Here is a 17,992-nt window from a genome sequence, read left to right as displayed (position 1 = left end):
TTCAGTTGTACAAAATGTGGAGGAAATTACTTATGCTGTCACTGTTCTACCAAATGTGTTACTGGTTTTTGTTCTGTGATGTGTAACCACATTCTAGTGCTATAGATTATATTTTCTTGAGTGTTCTGGTATAAAAAAACACTTAAAACCCGTCAGTCCAAACGACTTCTTTTTTTTACCCTCATTTCAAAAGGATTAAATGTCCCTAAAAGATGCACTTTTTCAATTAGGTACTTTTTACTCAGAAGTCTGCGATTGAATTTCACGAAGTGAATGTGCACAGTGCAAGAACAAGATCTGTATGTGTAACACAGATAAAAGAATTACAAATATGATTGTTTTATTGTTTTTTACCACATTATGTCTGTTTGCTCAATATTAGCTGAAGTTACATTTACCTAAACTAAGGGTAAAATGTGGTTCCTTTTACATCATTGGGAGTTGCCCATTTTGGCTGGACCTGATGAAGTTCATCCTGGAACCCTTGCAGAACCAGCTGAGATTACCCGAGAGGCATTTGCAGTCATCTCTGAAGACACCTGGTGGGTGGGTGACATTTTTGAAGATCTGAAAAGGGTAGTTGTATCTGAAGCTTAGTTTATGAAGCTTCTAGAATAGATAATTGTATTTAATAGTCAAAACGCTGTAATGATTGGTTAAACCTGAAGAGAGAGATGTTACAAGCATTTTGAGGTAACACGATTAGGCATTACTGGCATCAATTCCTGATGCTTCAAGCATATTTTGATAAAGACTTTTTGTGTAAAAAGTTGCAGAGATTTTTGACTGCTGTTGTGGGTGCTTTCTGAATCATTTAGAAGAGAGAAAGTTCTTTTGTTCTTGCTAGTATCCTTGCCTCTTATTTTGCATTTGTATACCATAGTGAAATTGAGATCTGGAGTGGAAGAAAAGCTATCGTTGCCCATTATTTTCAGACTATGCCTTAGTCTAGTTTTCCATATGGTCTTCTGGAGACCCTCTTCCTATCCCCATGATGACTGATGTTGGCTGATAAAGGAAAATGAGAAAAATAATGAGTTAGATGGGTAAAAGCAATCTTATATTGGGTGTACAAATTGGTATTAAAGACTATATGGGTTTTTAGGATATAATAATATGTTTCAAGGTTAACTTTGTATGTACTTTAAATGCATCCTTCTGATGTACTTCAAGTGCATCAATGTAAAAGTGATATTTTAAGACTCAAGCAGAAAGACTGATGTTTGTGTTATGAAAATGTTCATATAGAATGTGGTATTATCCAGCACTCAGTTGTAACAGCCAGGGTTAAGATCACTTTAAGGCAGCTCATTTAAGAAGAAAATCCTGTTTCCACTGCTTTCTAGTACCCTGTGCATTTCCAGGAGAGAGGAAATGTTAACAGTGAAACTAGAACTGAAGATAATGATATCACTGAGATTTTTCAGGTCAGCATACCAAGAGAAGGGGGTATTGTAGGCACCAACAATACATCTGGTATTAATGACAGATGCAGAAATTGCTTTGGTAGCAGTGCTCTCTTTTCTAATGTTGATTAAATTTGTCTTAGTAATGAGAGATGAGTTATAGAAGTGGATCCACTTTGTCCTCCAAACATGTTTGTTTATTCTTTTGCTACAACTTATTTTGTGAAACACCTAGATATGGTGAGGGGGAAGGAGGAAGAGCTCCTTCACTTGGAATAATCAAGTCTGTAGGAGGTGAAGAAAAACTCTCTTAAAAAAAACGACATCAAAAAAAGCTTGGATGATGGTCAGTTTCATGAGCAGCCAGATAGATGTAACACTGCAGTGGGGTTGTTTGGGACATCTGCAAAACAACTAGTATCCTGAAAGAGGAATGCATTGAGGAGTGCAATCTCTAGGATGCATCCTATAGGACACACCTGACAAAGAGACAAAGCTGAATTACTGAGTAGTAACGCGGTTCTTGAACATTTGATTTAGCTTATGTTTTCTCGCCTTCCTTTCAAAAGGGTGAATTTTGCTTGCCATTCTTCCTCCATGAACTCATTCACAGAAGCACACATTCTTGTGTGTACATTCTTGAAAAGAGAGAGATTGCATATATTTTATTTTCCTTTTATTGGTGTTAACAGTAAGAATTTGCTGGTTGCTCAGTGTTTCAAGTTGTGGTGGACTTAAGGAAACATTGCATCTTCTTTACTCTTACACTTTCTATGGGAAAAGAAGGTCATAAAGGTTCCAGAAGCTGCCCTGATTCATGTTTATCTATTATCAGAATTGAAGGCAGCAACTGTAATCTTGCTTTTGTATTTGCGGTAGGATCCACACTGACTATATATTAAAAAAGTGTGCTTATGTTTCCAGCTATACCAGCTAGACTAGTAAAAGAGTATACCTTTGTCAGAAAATCTTGCTTTGCTTGCATTTTAAGAAACTTGGCTTTTAGGTGAGAAACTATTCTTAATAATAGCTTATTTCCAACTGCAAATAGTAGTGTATCGTTTATTTATTTATTTATTTTAAATTTAGGAGTTGTGTATTCTACTCATGTCTATCTTTGTGGAAAATACATTTAGCCATGGTGGTGGATGCTGTATTATTTTTGCAGTTGGAATATGCCTTGAACCTAACTTGCCTAATTTTGAAGAACTGATAAGCAAAACCAGCCCGCATCTAAAAGGTTTTCAGACTCTGTTAAAGATGCAGGTATCAGCTGCTAGGCTGGATGGTTCCAGGATTTAAAGTTAACCCTTCTTCTATTGCCTTTAGTTTGTATCTATCGTATTTTCACTGTCTTCCAGCAGTGTAGGTTTCACTGTTTTGAGGCTCCTATCATTCATTGCTGCAGCACCATCTGATGGGAAACTCTGCTAGTGAACTGAAAGGGTTGCTTACTGGAATTGTAGAGTCTAGATAGAGTTCACAAGCAGTCTTTCCTTCCTGTCACATTGCTGCTTACACTCAGAGAAGCAAAATTGTTTATCTTTTCTTTCACGGCAATGCTCTGTCTGTTAGGTGCTTCATCTCTTTGGAAGTATTAATTTCAAACCACCACTGTCTTTTTTCTAATTTGCTGTTTCCTGGCTTTCTCCATCTTCAGGGAAAGACTCTCGTCTCCTTGTCTTCAGATTGAGTGCTGTCCAAAAAGATATAGAAACAAAGCAGATGATAAGAAGCAAATATGACTGCAGAGAAAATAAATTGGAGAGAACAAAAGGTGGCTTTATTATCTTGTGTTAAAAGCGTCCACTGTGGTATTGTGCCAGTAGTTGCCAGGGTTTATTAGCTCCCTTGAGGCTGTTGTAGGTATTCACCTTTAGTTTTATCTCTGGACAGTTAATTCAAACTTTGTTAGTTTATATGTGAAAATAACATAGGGTACAGTCCAGCCTACCATTTGAGAACTTGGTAAAAAATACCATGTTACTTGGCAATCACTGCTGATGAAAAGCTCTGGAGAAAACAGATATGTTGCTTTCAGGATTGAGGCGTATAAGAAAAATTATGCATGGATGTAAGACTGAAATAAAGGTCACTATGAGGTAGAGGAACAATGGCAAATCTTTTTAAATTAGTAGTGCTTAGAATAGTTTGGGTATTGCAGATTATTTTAGTAGATGTAAACGTTTTCCGATCTTCAGCATCAAGCTTCCTTGGAAAGCTGGAAACTGCAGAATAGTAAAAAAAAAAAAAAAAAAAAAATTTACTCTTTTACTTGCAAAAGGAGTAAGGGGGAAAATAGATTTCAAAAGAGTTATAGCCTTTTGTCTTTTTCTAGAATTTAATATTATCCTGTTGAGATGTTTGTAATTCTGTGGTGCTCAGGCATCAGATACCCATTGTACTAACCATCATACAAATACAGAACAAAAAAAAACAGTCCTTACCCCAAATACTTACAATCTAAATTGTTTTTTGTCTTAGGCTGCCATTTGTATGCCATTAATACTCACCATGGCAGTGAACTGAGGATTGTTGTGGCTATTCGGAACAAACTACTACTCATCACAAAGAAATACAATCCATGCAACAGTGTAACCAGCAGCTCTCTGCTATCATTACCTGAATCTCCAGTAGACGAGTTCCAGTACATCCGGGTATGTGTAATCTAATCACTAATTACTTTTACAGACTGGGCAGCACTCAGCTAGTGGGGGAAAAAGGCAAAGAGCATACATTTTATCTTCTGGAACCTCCAGACAGATGTGAGAAGCAATATGATGGAGATCATCATTTATATGCCAAAGAAATATTTCAGACTTCTTAAATTGTCATCTTGTTCTGCATCATGTTTCTCTGCTTAGAGTATGTTCCTGTAAATTCATGGAGTAATGCAATATTCACACTAAGTGCCCGAAAAAGAGAGTAATACTATTATTTATCTTATAGGAAATATGCCTTTCTGACCCTCCAGTGGTTATGACACTGGTGGATGGACCTACTGGAGACAGTGACAATATGATCTGTGTGGCATATCGGCATCAGTTTGATTTAGTTAATGAGAGTACTGGGGAGTCCTATAGACTGCATCATGTTGAAGCAAACAAAGTAAGTTTCTAGCATTGAAACTATTTTCTTGCAGAATTGGTCCATGCTGTGCTGTACGTTTCTAGCATTGAAACTATTTTATTGCAGAATTGGTCCATGCTGTGCTGACCTCCTGGGAGCAGCATTTATGGAGATCCTCATGTCTCCTTTACTTTTCACTTTTGTAACTTCTACTCTACAGAGTACTAGGGTACTCTGAGGCATTTTTTCCTTTTGGGATGTGAGATGATAATCACTCCTAGGAGAGGTAGTTATAAGGTATGACACATTAGGAAAGAGCCTGTGTTTCAAGCTCTGGAATATTGCTGTTGATGTAAATGCAAAGCCATTTTTCTCCTTTCTTAGTCAATATTTTGATTTTTGTCTTTTCTTCGTGGTTTCAGTGTTTTATTCTTTTGGAGGTTGCAGCAAAATAATTTCAGGTTTTGGCCACCATTATCTCATTCAGATTTGCCTATTTGCATGTACTAAAGCTGAAATATTTGTGTATATCTTTTAGTTCTAAACTGCTGCCCAGCCAAGTAATACATTAACTGTATCTTACTAACTAGGACATAGGGTTGGGATTTAAGTAAACATCCTGATTTTTGGAAAAGAGTTCAAATGTTTCCTGCTGCTGGGAAGATAATGATCTTCAGCATCTTTGAAAATCAGATAATTTTAATAATTTCTTAATACGGATGTGGATGTATAACTTTAAACGTAATTAAAAAAAAAAGGAACCTTTTACAGGGTTACTCTTTTGTGTTCTGTTGACTTCTCTGCTCATAATGATATAAGGGACGTCTCTTTTCATTTGATGCTTCTTGTTGATTTTTGTTGTTGTTTTTTTTTTTTTTTTTTTTTAAATCATCTGTATTTTTATTCAGATTTGATGATGAAGAGGGTTGGTACTCCTAGCATTGGCAATACAGCGTTAAGCTTCTCCACAGCGATGGGAATCTATTTTAATCTGGATGAGAAGGAAAGACAATTAAAGAATGTGGACAGACAAGAACCACCCCCCTCTGTTCTCCTCCCCAGTAACCCTTATTTCCTTTGAGAACACAGACAAAGCAGGAAGTTAATTAGAGCTGTGCCAGTGATTTTTGTGTTGTTGAAATTGGTCACCAAATTATTTCCACAGGTCACAAAGCAGAAATGTCTTTCAGTTGCTACAAAGGATGGGTCAAAATGTGTTTTGTATAGATATATATAAGCTTCCAGGTCTGTTTAACAGTTCTTGCCCTATATTTGTCTTAAATCAAGAGAACACCTACTTTATTGCACAAAGGAAAGCCAAAGAACTGCTGTTCGTGTAGTCAATCTCCAGCCCTGCCCAAGTAGCAAATAGTGTGGTCTAGGAGACATTTGTCTAATCCAATCTTAAGTATTTCATCAGGGAGGTCTCATTTTCTGAATGTATATACTACTTATGGGTGTCTTGTGTTTTTTTTTAATTTAACTGTAAAAGACAAATACAGGATTAAAGTATGAGAATATAAGTAGCCTATGCTATGCAAAAAACAGTTTATCCAGCAGTGGTTCTCAGTTTCTAAATTCAGCTTATTCAGTAATTCTTGAAGTACATCCACGTCAATCAATGTACCTGTTAGTGGTTTTGATCCAATAATTGGCACTTTCGATCTTTCTGCTTGTCATGATTTTCAGTGGAGCTTTTTAGATTTCACTTTTTGGAAAGAATCGCTATTTTTAGCATAGCGTGTTAATTCAAAGCTATCTTGAAATAACTCCATTTCCCAAAATTTATATTGTCAAGTAAGTTAGGTATGTTTGTATCACTTTATACTGTAGGTATATATTTATACTGAAGGTACAGAAGTGAATATGCATTACTGAAATACAGCATTGAATACAAAAGAAAGTGATTTCCATCCTATCAGCATCCTGAAAATGAATCACAAAAGAGAAATAGTATTTTTTTTATCTGTAATTATGCACCAACTGATTTGATTGCTTCTTAGTCAAAACCTGGTCATAGTAACATCAGTATCCCATCTGCCTGATCATTACCCTTTCCCATTATCATTGCAGGTTAATTTTGTTGCAGCTATTGATGTATATGAAGATGGTGAAGCTGGCCTACTGTTATGTTATAACTGTAAGTAGTTAGGGAAGGCTGGAAATGATAATACCTCAATATGTAATTCTTTCTTCATTGGAGCTTAGATCTGTATTTTAAAATGTCAGTGTTTAATGGAAAGTATTTCAAAATAAATTTCTTTCAATTTAAGTGCATATTAGAAGGACTAGAAATGGAAGTACTGTTTTATTGCAGTGTGTGTAATTGGACAGACATTACCACCTTACTCACAAAAGTCCTATTTCTTCAGATCTATCTTACTCTTTACCCGGTCACACACTAGGTGTTTCCAAGACGTGTACAATTTAGTATTCCACCCCTTTTCTTCGTTGTGCTTTCCCATTCTGTCATTGTGCTTTCTTTCCTTCTGCACACTTCTTTGTGCTGTCACATTTTTTGGTTGTAATTCTCTTAACCTCTTTTTATAAAACGGCCTTAGATTTAATATGCATATGCTTTTCTGTGCAGTACACGTGTAGTTTTGCTTTCAGTCCTCAGGAAAATCAAAGTTATGAATATGAAACATCCTTTATGAGGTGATGCTGAAGGACAAAGCACAACTTTCTGTTTCAGATGGCGTGTCCTATTTGCCTTTCCGAAGTGAGCATTGATGGAAACAGGATAAATACATCTACGTATTCTAGCATTGGCTGTTAGATAGGTACCACAGGGAAAAAGTCTCTAAAGTGTATCTTTCTATGCTCTGTGAGGCCTCATTGGTTCTGGTAGTTTAACAGATCCTGCCTAGTTCTGGTTCACTCAGCACTGCTTCAGAACTAAAAGGTCTGCGACAGAGTAGCGTGAATTCCCAAACCTGTATTTCTGTGCAGAATCAGTTCTACTCTAATAGGCTCATCACAGAGCCAGAGCTAACAAACTTGGTTGATCCTAAGGTCCTAAAGCCTGTTGCACAGGGTTGCAGCAACTTGAATCCCTATTTGTAGGGCCCTGTCACAGGGAAACCTCCTTTGGTCTTGTGACAGTTTTACAGTTATGAAAGTATCATCATGGAACAAGTATGAAAACACATGATTCGACAGTGTTCTAAGTTTGGATTTCAAACAAGACCTTTTTTTACAGTTGTGGATATAAAGTTAGTTTCAGTTTAGGGACACCAATTACAGAAAAAAAAGGATTTTACCTAAAAATAGAGAAGAAGTAGATTCACAAGTTATATGATTAATGAAATCTTGGTATCTGTAGTATCCCATGTGTATTACAATCCTCAAAGAACACAAACTGTGCTAGTATGTGGCTGCTTGAAGGGTAGTTCTTACAGTCAGAGGGGTACAGCTCTGCTTACATCACTTTCAGAAATGTTCTTACCTGTTCCTCTATCCATAGACAAAGTAAGGAGCTGATGATTATTGAAACAGAATAATACTTACTTTGTGAAATCTGACAAGTTATTAAAATGTAGCTCTCTTATTTTTATCTTGTAAATGTATTCACAAAGGAAGCACATTTCCCTTATGATCTGTTTAGATATAGAGCGACTTCTACGTAAGTGTTTGATATTTATCTGTGTATTATCCACACTTCTGTAAAATCTACCTATAATGTTGGTGTTCGTCATTTGCGCTGTAAGATATTGGAGGCTTCTTTTTTCCTTTTGTTTTTACAGATGTTTGCCAATATAGAAAGGTGTATCCTTTTAATGGAGGTTCTCCGTTCATCCAGTCATCGGCTTATGACTTTCACTTTAGCTGGAATCAAGTTCCTTATGCTGTTGGTAAGAACATACCTCTTTTTACCCTTTTTTCATTACTATTTAGGCTTGCACTTGGCCATTGGTGGAATTGCAGCATGTGTGCTAGGAATATATAAGATTAAATATAAATTTAAAAATAATTTAACATACATAAATCTATATTTAATATATTAAAATTCAATAAATATGGATTAATAAATTCTTATAAATAAGAATTTCTTCATGGAGAGGGTGGTTAACCATTAGAATGGACTGCCCAGGGAAGTGGTGGAATCCCTATCGCTGGAGATATTTGAGGGAGGTGTTGACATAGCACCAAGGGCCATGGTTTAGTGATGGAACTTTTGGTAGGTCAGGTTGATTGTATTTCATTGACTTGAAAGTTTTTTCCAAGCTAGATGATTCTGTGATTCTCTAAGCGTGTTGCATTCATGATGCCACTTCAGCTAAGATTCTGCATATGGTATCTTTAGTAAGTGGAGCCTTGGGGCCAAGTTTTTCCTCTGATAAACCTTTTTTTTTCTTTTCTCTTTTTTCTGTTTTTCATTTTCCGTTCAGTTTACATTCTTCCAGGCATGGAGAGCGAAGTTTTCTTCAGGCTTGTTGTATCTGAATGTCCGTCAGTACAGTAGACAAACCTTGTCATAGGAAAGGGAGATAGCAGAGTAGGTCAGATACTCAAGAATTGTTTTCAGGGAGCATCTGAGAAACATTTACATTAATCATTCTTCCTTGCCAAATAATTCTTGTTTCTTTGCAGTCTGTGCTTTCCCTTATATCCTTGCCTTCACTACTGATTCCATTGAGATCCGATTAGTGGTGAATGGAAACTTAGTCCACACAGCAGTTGTGCCTGAGCTTCAACTTGTAGCATCAAGGGTAAGACACAAGAAAAGCATGTTTGACTATTTGTGAGGTGTTGGGACCTAATTCACATGAAGAGTTGCTGAAGCCAAACCAAACCAAAACTGACACATTTTCTGATTTGCATTAACTGTTAATCTGTGTGCTCTTAGCTTGTAGTGAGTACAATGAGAATCAGAATTGATCTAACTGTCCTTTATTGCTTGCAGTAATGCAGAGCTGAAGTATTTGGTTATTTATGGGGCAAATGCTCTTCTGAACATCACAGAAGTTCTCCCCATTTACAGTGAGATAGCCTTTCTGTGGCCAGCTCTAGTTGACTTAGCAGCAATACAGCAACAGTGGCAATAGAACATAGTGGACAAACATTTGAGCTCTTATTCAGCAAATGTTTAAGAAAGTTTTGCTGTACTAATGATGAGTTCTTTGTGATTTCAGTCGGATATTTATTTTAAAGCTACTGCTGCAGTAAGGGGATCATCTTATAGCAGTTCTAAGGAAATGAGTTCAAGGAGTTCTCCTCAAACACCGACGGCTTATGAAATGGCAGAATGTCCTCTTTCTTCTTCAGAAGGTAACATGGTTTCCAGGCAGCTTGAAGCTTCGATTATTATCTTTAGTAAAATGAAATTGATCAGGTAAAAGATTTTGTTTTCATGGCTGAGAGTCTGGAAGATGGAAACCTTTTTATCCACAGATCTGAAGCACCTGGCTGAGCTTTTGCCCCATAGTATCTCTTCTGAATGAATAGCAGCACTGTTTTGAAGAAATCATTTCTGTAGGAGGGGAAGAGTTAAGCTTCACTAGCTTAATGAGTATTTGGCAATGTGGCCAAGACTATAAGGCAAGAAGAGGTATAAAATTGTGGGAAAACTTTCAGACTTCATGTATGCCATTCCTTTCATTTATGAACAGCTAAACTATCAATGGCTAATTAAACTAATGCAAACTAAGGGCAAGAAGTATTTCTAGTCTCAAAAGAGTTAATAAATTTAAAGTTAATAAATGCACAGTAAATTTGGTGTAACATGATCTGTGAACAATCGATCTACAAGGGAAAAATAGTGGAGAAACAAGGGAACACCAACTAGATAATGCAAGATATATGTGGATCTTGTTCATTTAGATGTGTTTAAATCTGCTGCTGCACTGTTGACAGAAGGGGAAAAGAGAAAGGAGTCGGAATTTTAGTTTTTAAGACAGTCAGTATGCTTTTCTCAGTAAGCCAAATTGTCTGTCTGCAAAATGTGGTCGTATTTCTTCATCCTTCTAGCCTATTTATATTGAAAGATACAGTACAAGGAAGATCTTTGTTACTTGGGTTAAAAAGCTCCCCACATAATGTTTATAACTTTTCTGTATAACTTTTCATTGGAAGTATTTAGAACTGATACTGGTATGAAAGTGTAACGTTCTTTTTTCCTTCTGCATTTCAGGTGAAATCCCAGGCAAAAACCTGTACAAAATTCCTCTCAGTAATCTAGTTGGGCGAAGCATTGAACGACCTCTGAAGTCACCTTTGACTCCCAAAGTCATCACTACTCCAACATCTAGTGGTGTTACCTCTCTTCCTGTTACTCACTCACTATCCTTATCTCGTATGGAAATTAAAGAAATTGCAAGCAGAACACGTAAAGAATTGCTAGGTAAACTTCCCTTGTTCTTCTGTATATATATCAATTACCAAGTATGTAATTTCTATTTTTTGGACAGTCACAGTCAGATTAGTGTTATGCAACCAGTGTTCATAAATAATTAGTACAAAGAAACAAATAAATCAGTGTGAAAATGTTATTCGCAAATACTCTAGATAGCCTCTGGTTGAATTATTTCCACGTGGAGGCCAGTGACAATCGGTGTCCCTCAGGGGGGTCTTTCTTGGAACCAGTACTGTTTAATATCTTCATCAATGACATAGAGAATGGGATTGAGTGCACCCTTAGCAAAATTGCTGATGACACCAAGCTGAGTGGTGCAGTTGATACCAAAGAAGGAAGAGATGCCAGCCAGAGGGACCTGGACAGGCTGGAGAAGTGGGCCCACGTGAACCTAATGAGGTTCAGCAAGCTCAAGTGCAAGGTGCTGCACCTGGGTTGGGGCAATCCCAGACATGAGGACAGACTAGGAGAAGCACTCATTGAGAGCAGTCCTGCAGAGAAGGACTTGGGGGTTCTGGTGGACAAACGGCTCGACATGAGCCAGCAGTGTGCACTTGCAGGCCAGAAGGCCAACTGAATCCTGGGCTGCATCAAGAGAGGAGTGGCCAGCAGGTTAAGGGAGGGGATTGTCCCCCCTCTACTCTGCCCTTGTGAGGCCCCACTTGGAGTACTGCATCCAGGTCTGGACCCCCGGCGCAAGAAAGATTTGGACCTGTTAGTGTGAGTACAGAGGGGGGCTGCAAAAATGCTCAGAGGACTGGAGCACCTTTCCTATGAAGAAAGGCTGAGAGAGCTGGGGCTGTTCAGCCTGGAGGAGAGAAGGCTTCAGGGAGGACCTCACTGTGACCTTTCAGTAATTAAAGGGGTCTTTTAAAAAAAGGTGGAGGACTCTTTACTCGGGTAGATAATGATAGGATGTGGGGAATGGTCTTAAACTAAAACAAGATAGATTTAGACTAGACATTAGGAGGAAATGCTTCACTGTAAGGGTAGTGAGGCACTGGAACATGTTGCCAAGAGAAGTCGATGCCCCATCCCTGGAGGTGTTCAAGGCAAGGCTGGATGGGGCCTTGGCCAACCTGATCTAGTGGGTGGCATCCCTGTCTATGGCAGGGGGGTTGGAGTTAGATGATCTTTAAGATCCCTTCCAACACAAGCCATTCTATGATGATTCTATGATAAGGTAACCATATTCTAAGCCAGCTAGGAACTGTTTAGTTAGTAATGAAAACCATCAAGAGAGATCACAATGTTTTTGTGAATGTCTTATTTCCTTTTAAGAGTATTAAGACTTTTATTCCTTTATTGAGGCCTTTTGGATGAACCTATTCCCAAGATGGAAGGTGCACAGAAGCAAAAAAAGGCTCCTCGAAGACAGTCAGATCCCAAGCAGGGAGCGGTAAGATCAACTAGTAGTGACAGGTAAATATATGGGCTTTAGAAAATAACCTAAGTTAGACTGTAAGTATTTTGGGAACTGATTGTTTCTCAACCTTTTTACTCTAATCTTAGTTGGGCGTAGACTGACTGAGGCCCTTGTATACTAATGGGAATTTCATCCTACTGTGTATGAGAGTATCTGAATACTATCAGTACTGAAATGGTTATACCTTTTGCTAAAGATATGTTATGAGCAAAGCAAGGCTAAATGGGACTTTGTGGGGACCTGGTGCAGTTGAGATGGTCATTAGGCCTACTACATCTGCACTGTGCAGACTCACTTGCTGTTTTCTTCATTTCCTCGTGTCTCATTATCTCCAAAATGAATTTTGCAAATAAACGCTATTGCATATGTCTATTTGGGTCTGCTTACCAGACCCCCTGCCATTCTGTTTTTTACTTGTTTTTATAACCTGCATTTGTGATAAGTAGCAGCAGAATTTAGCCAAGATACAGTAGACTGAGATTATTTTTTTCAATCTGCTGCAATGTAAAACTTTATTTTATTTATTTCACTATTTGAGAATTATATGGAGGGGAGTGTTCATTAATGTTACCTTTGGGCAATAATCTGATGTACGTAATCTTTGTTTTAATATGAGTTGTTATCAAGGCTCTGGTTCAGTGCTAGCCTGGTGTGGAAGCAGAGTAAAACAGAGAGAAATTCAGTTTTAATGGTTTGTCTCCCCCTTTGGGATAACTTGATTGTATGCAGAAATAGCCACTGACCCTGCTTGCCCTTACCTGTGTATTGTTTCTCAGTAACTTTTGTCTTCATCTTTGCAGATTAATCTCAACCTCTTTTGAAAGCTTTTCTGAGAGTCGTCATCTTTCCACTAGTTCAGATCCTGATACTGTAGCAAACAGAGAGGAGAGCTCACCATCTAGCTATCCGTTCCATCTGACTTCTTTATACGATGAGGACATCATTGACTTGAAGTGAAGACCAACAGACTGTTCCTTACTTCACCTTTTCTTACAGATCTGTGAGCTCTGTAGGAACGTCAGAAACACTGCTTCTAGTGGTAAAATGTGGCTGGAAGTATTGGTGATTAATCTTTATAGATCCCATGTTGTTCTGGCTTGCTTAGCCTGATTTGGTGATGCTTACATCTTTGACATATGTATGTTTTCTTATCTCAGTTAATGAAACATTACTTTTTGTGGCATTCTAAAGGTAGGTAATCAATGAGAGCTTCAGGCTGAAAATGAAGTAAAAAGTATTATTTATTCTGAGCTTCTTATATTTGAAGTACCTGAATGAAAGTGGCATTCAGTTAAGTTAATTGCTGTTACTAATATCATGAGCTGTTTTACAAGTGTGCACCATGTAGAAAGAAGAATTTGATAATGTAAATCACTCATTTTGTTTTTTCATTCTTAAAAAAAAAAAAAAAATGCTTGTAGACAAGGTCTTTCCAGACAGTGCAAGTGCAGTCTGTCCTTGAAATGATGGAGCTGTGTTTTATTCACTGAGGAGTGATGGTTATTCTATAAAGATGAGGTAACACAAACGTGCTGTTTTCTTTTCTCTGACCTGTCCTTGCACATTTTTTTTTTAAGAGAAACTTGAAAACTGTTTTGGCATTAAGAATCTTTGAGTAGGAGGACTTTTTATAAGAAAATACAAGCTTTCAAATCTTCCATAAAATTGAAAGTCAAAAATACAGTGTATTTCTCCACTACTGGAATGCTGTTTCTGTAGTGCACCTGCATATTTCCTCATTACAGGCAGAAGCCTGTGCCCTGATTTTCTCTCTGACTACACAAAGATTCCTGTGCTGGCATCAGAAATAACTGTTGTCTGCTTTTACACCAACAATAGAATTCATTGCTCCAAGTAAACATATTTTTCTAAATGGACCGGGCTGAAGTTTTACTGCCAAGAAGCTAGTTTTCTATGATGAAATAGTCATATTAGATCTTTCGTTTTGTTAAAGGACAGTATTTCATCATTAAAGCTTGATTTTTTTTAACCCTTTCCTCTATGCCAAAAATCAATTTTAGACAATTTTTTGAAGGGGTTTGCTGTTTTTCATGAAAAAGTGATGCTTCCAGGCTTTTTATATATGAAGATTTGGGCTTTATTAGGGTATTTCTTGCTCTTTATGTGGAAATATTTCTGTATCCTTGATTTATTTTGTAATACCATTTATGTGTCATGATTTCCCCTGTCCAAGCATGACATCTGGTGATTTGTGCCTTTTGCTTCAGTCTGTCTGATTGTAAAACTTTTTTTTTTTGCAAAGTTTCATGGTATATGATGACTTTATTTCTCCGCCTAAGAAAATACGCAAGGCCTTAACTGAAAAGATTACTTCTTATTCTCAGTCAGAGTAGCTGATCAAGAAAAGAAGCAATATTTTAAACATTAATTAGTACAGGGGCAGAAGCAGTATTAACCAGTGGCTACTTGTACTTTAGTATTTTTGCACCTAAATATGTATGGGGTGAACCTTAGTAAACACCTGGAAGTGCCACCTCAGAGTCTTTGCAAAAACTTGTAATTCTTTTTGAGAATGTCTCTGGGGGAAAGCAAACAAACAAACAAACAAAAAAAAACCCACCAGTATCCATTTATTCTGTTCTACTTATCTGGTTAGCTATGGTTTAAAAAAAAAGTCAGTCTCAAAGTATCATGTAGTCCTTATTCTGCTGCAAGTTGTAACCACTTGTGTGGACTCATTGAATCAATTTTAGGGGAAGCACTGTTTGGGCTTGGATATTTTTAGAAAGCTGAAGCATCACCTTTTTCCATAAACAGGTTTCTCAGTGTAGTATTTTTATTTCTGTTGTGTGGGTGTTTTTGAAGACTGTACCAGTGTGCTGCAAAACTCAGGCTTTAATTAAAATAAAATTTTAACTGGAAAGTTTGCTTTGAACTTTTAGAATATCAGATTTTAAACGTATTGCAGAGGTTCACCTCTGCTATTCTAGCATGATTTAACATGATTAAATGATAGCTTGATAGTAGTTGAATATACATGTGTATACATATGTTGATTAGAAAACTTGTTTGAAGAACCTGAACAAACACACATTTAGGTATCCTGAAAGACATAGAAAGACCTTATAGATGGAGCAATAGAGAGATCAAGAAGAATGGAGAAAGCTTGACTATAACTGACCTAGGGTGATAGTCAGGATGCGAAACCACAGCAGTGGCAATAAAGTATTGCTATGAAGTGTGTGTGTGGAGTTCTGCCTGTAATAGCAGTATTGATGACATCTAGCAAATACTAACAAGCAGCAAAAGTACTGTAAGGAATACAGCAAAAGTCTGACTGCTTAAGCTAGACAAAAAAGAAAAAAAAGGATCAGACTAGCTTCATGGTATTTATTTTATCTGGAAGAGGATGTTGGAATAGTTTTAGGAGGGAGGAAGTATAGATCCCATATCAATTGGCTTGTCTCTCCCCTCCAGTCTGAATTTTATGGTATAGTTTAATGTGTCAGATGCAAACTGTTATGCAGGTCACATTGGGAACTACCGGACCTAAAATACTATTACTCGTACAGGACAGGCAGGATCTGAACACTGGAAAAAAGGCCTGTCTTCATTCCTTAGGTATGCAGTAAGTGCCTTAACAGTACTGTCACTTCTTGAGTATTTACTTCTGTGGTCAACCACCATGTCATGCAGGCACGTGGGAATAATATTGGACCTAGCAGGAGGAGGTGAAGGAGGGATCAGGCAAAATTATTTTGTTTTATATGACTCCTAGGTATGGTAACTGAGGCTTTAGGGTCACGTATGTGTAGTTTACTCTCTACTTACCGTACAAGAGCAGCCTGGAGCGTAGGTAGAAGGCAGGGAACATGGTAGTTATGCTTGAATTTTGTTTGACACAAGCCACAGGAACCAGTGTGTGAAGTTCTTTTTCACATTTGTCGTATCTAAAAGACAAAGTATCACACAATAATGTGAAACTGCTGGGAAAACTGGACAAATAGCCAGTATACGAGTAGTCTTGTCAGACTGTGGCATGAATTACATGCATCTTAGTGTGATGAGACGTTGTTCTCTGAACTAGCTTCTAGCCATTGGCTGTCTCAAAGTAGTGTCTTAGATCCATCCTATTCAGGCTCTTGATCAAAACAAAAGCCAAGTGGTGGTATTGATGGATATGTTCTTGTTCATCATTTCTAAAGGCCACATTTTTCATACATCTTTGTAATCTGTCTTCAAACCAGTGTCAGGTGACCAGGAAACATGAAATGGCTTATTGGAAGGCTACTGGGATGGACAGGTATAGTGTTTGTTAATACAGCCCCTTGGAATCATGTTATTTCTGTTCCTCTTTGTAACATGCGTATACTCATTAAAGCTTAGAAAGTAGCCTTGGACACAAATAGCAGCCCTGTCTACCCTAAGCACGACCATTCCCACTTTCACATCTTGTGTTAAAACTGGTATTAGTAGCCTGTGTTCTTAGTGTTGGCTGATCATCATATGCATGAGAAAAAAGAAAATCTCTAAAACTACAGCTATGATGGGTAGATGCTTTTTCTAATAAAGAAGAATACTGAATAAAGCTTGCTACCACCTTCAACAGAAGGGTAAAAAAAATTCCTTCCACTAAGGAAGAATTGTTACCAGCTTGAACAGTTACTATCAAGCTAAGCTAAACTGAAGGCCAGTTATGAACTCTTATTACAGATACGTTTCTGTAGGAAATGTTTCCTGCTTCACTTGATGGATGTGTTGGAGGAGGGGGGCTTTTAACCTCTTCTGGACAGTGGGATTGTCATCACTTCAGTATCATGTGTTAGTCTGACTAAACTATAGGAATGTAATTTACTTGGTTCAAGCAGTGGGACTGAACAGGCAGCTAATTTAGAATGGACATATACCTCATCAACACCGTGGGAAACAACACATGGAATCACAGACTAGGTGAGGTTAGAAGGGATCACTGCAGATCATCCAGTCCAATAGCTGCCCCCGGGCATCTCCATTCAAAACAATGAAAACTGGAGCAGCTTGTTCAGTATGATGTCATTTGATTTTGATTATGTTCAAGAATAGAGATGCAAAATTTTGAGCAACTCATCATCCTTGCATTGCGTTTGTACAGCATGCAGATAAACCATCACTACTTTGAAGTGTAAGTAGGACTTGAGAGCCCTGAGACATTAATTAAATCCTTCCCATGTGCATAATACGTCACTCAAGGCTGATGAGCCCTTTCCAAGGTCTGTACCGGTTTGACGTTTAGGAACTTTGAAGAGAGATAAACCTACCTGTGTTCCAGACTAACAGTCATTTCTTTCTAACTCTTTCCTCAAGTGGCAATGGAGTACACATAAATTTTAAAAATGTTTGAAACTGAAAGCAATGGAATGTTTCACTCTGAGGAGATAAAGACCCAAGCACAACTTTGGAAGGGCTGGGTGCTCTCATTATGGCAAAAGATGCAGACTCTAGGTTGAATGGACATGTGAATAATAACTCCAGTTGATTGGTTTGCCAGGAACAAGTGGGGCCTCTTCTGATTACAGTCGTTTCCTAGACTGGGGAATGAGGAATTTTCATTTGTTCTGGCCTTTTTCTTTCTTTTTTTCAGTCCGTGACAGGATGTGAAGTGTCACTCAGAATGAGTAGCAGTTTTGTTGTCTGTATTCATGTATCTGTCCCTATACATGTGCAAGCATTTGTAATTGATTGGTAGATTAAAATTAAAATATTTTTGGAGTACTGGGCTGGTCAACTGCATATATA

General features: G+C 37.6%; 1 protein-coding gene across 32 annotated transcripts in view; it reads left to right on the top strand.

Annotated features, from left to right (window-relative positions):
- Nucleotides 1–14,429, top strand: part of GARNL3 (GTPase activating Rap/RanGAP domain like 3) — a 57,987-nt gene extending 43,558 nt beyond the window's left edge. For 24 of the 32 annotated variants that reach the window (XM_040531427.1, XM_040531442.1, XM_040531429.1 and 21 more), the window contains 10 exons: nt 3,067–3,183; nt 3,891–4,063; nt 4,356–4,514; nt 6,549–6,615; nt 8,222–8,329; nt 9,069–9,187; nt 9,611–9,746; nt 10,609–10,818; nt 12,141–12,252; nt 13,057–14,429. In XM_040531427.1, coding sequence (XP_040387361.1) covers nt 3,067–3,183; nt 3,891–4,063; nt 4,356–4,514; nt 6,549–6,615; nt 8,222–8,329; nt 9,069–9,187; nt 9,611–9,746; nt 10,609–10,818; nt 12,141–12,252; nt 13,057–13,213 — 1,358 coding nt within the window. In that variant the 3' untranslated portion in view covers nt 13,214–14,429. The remainder of the gene's footprint in view (nt 1–3,066; nt 3,184–3,890; nt 4,064–4,355; nt 4,515–6,548; nt 6,616–8,221; nt 8,330–9,068; nt 9,188–9,610; nt 9,747–10,608; nt 10,819–12,140; nt 12,253–13,056) is intronic. The other 8 variants (XM_040531457.1, XM_040531446.1, XM_040531444.1 and 5 more) reach the window with 1 other exon arrangement.
- Nucleotides 14,430–17,992: the final 3,563 nt, after the last annotated feature.

The sequence above is a fragment of the Cygnus olor genome, chromosome 19 (genome assembly GCF_009769625.2).
Source record: "Cygnus olor isolate bCygOlo1 chromosome 19, bCygOlo1.pri.v2, whole genome shotgun sequence".
NCBI classification, from domain to species: domain Eukaryota; kingdom Metazoa; phylum Chordata; class Aves; order Anseriformes; family Anatidae; genus Cygnus; species Cygnus olor.
This window is presented reverse-complemented; position numbering and strand designations above follow the sequence as displayed.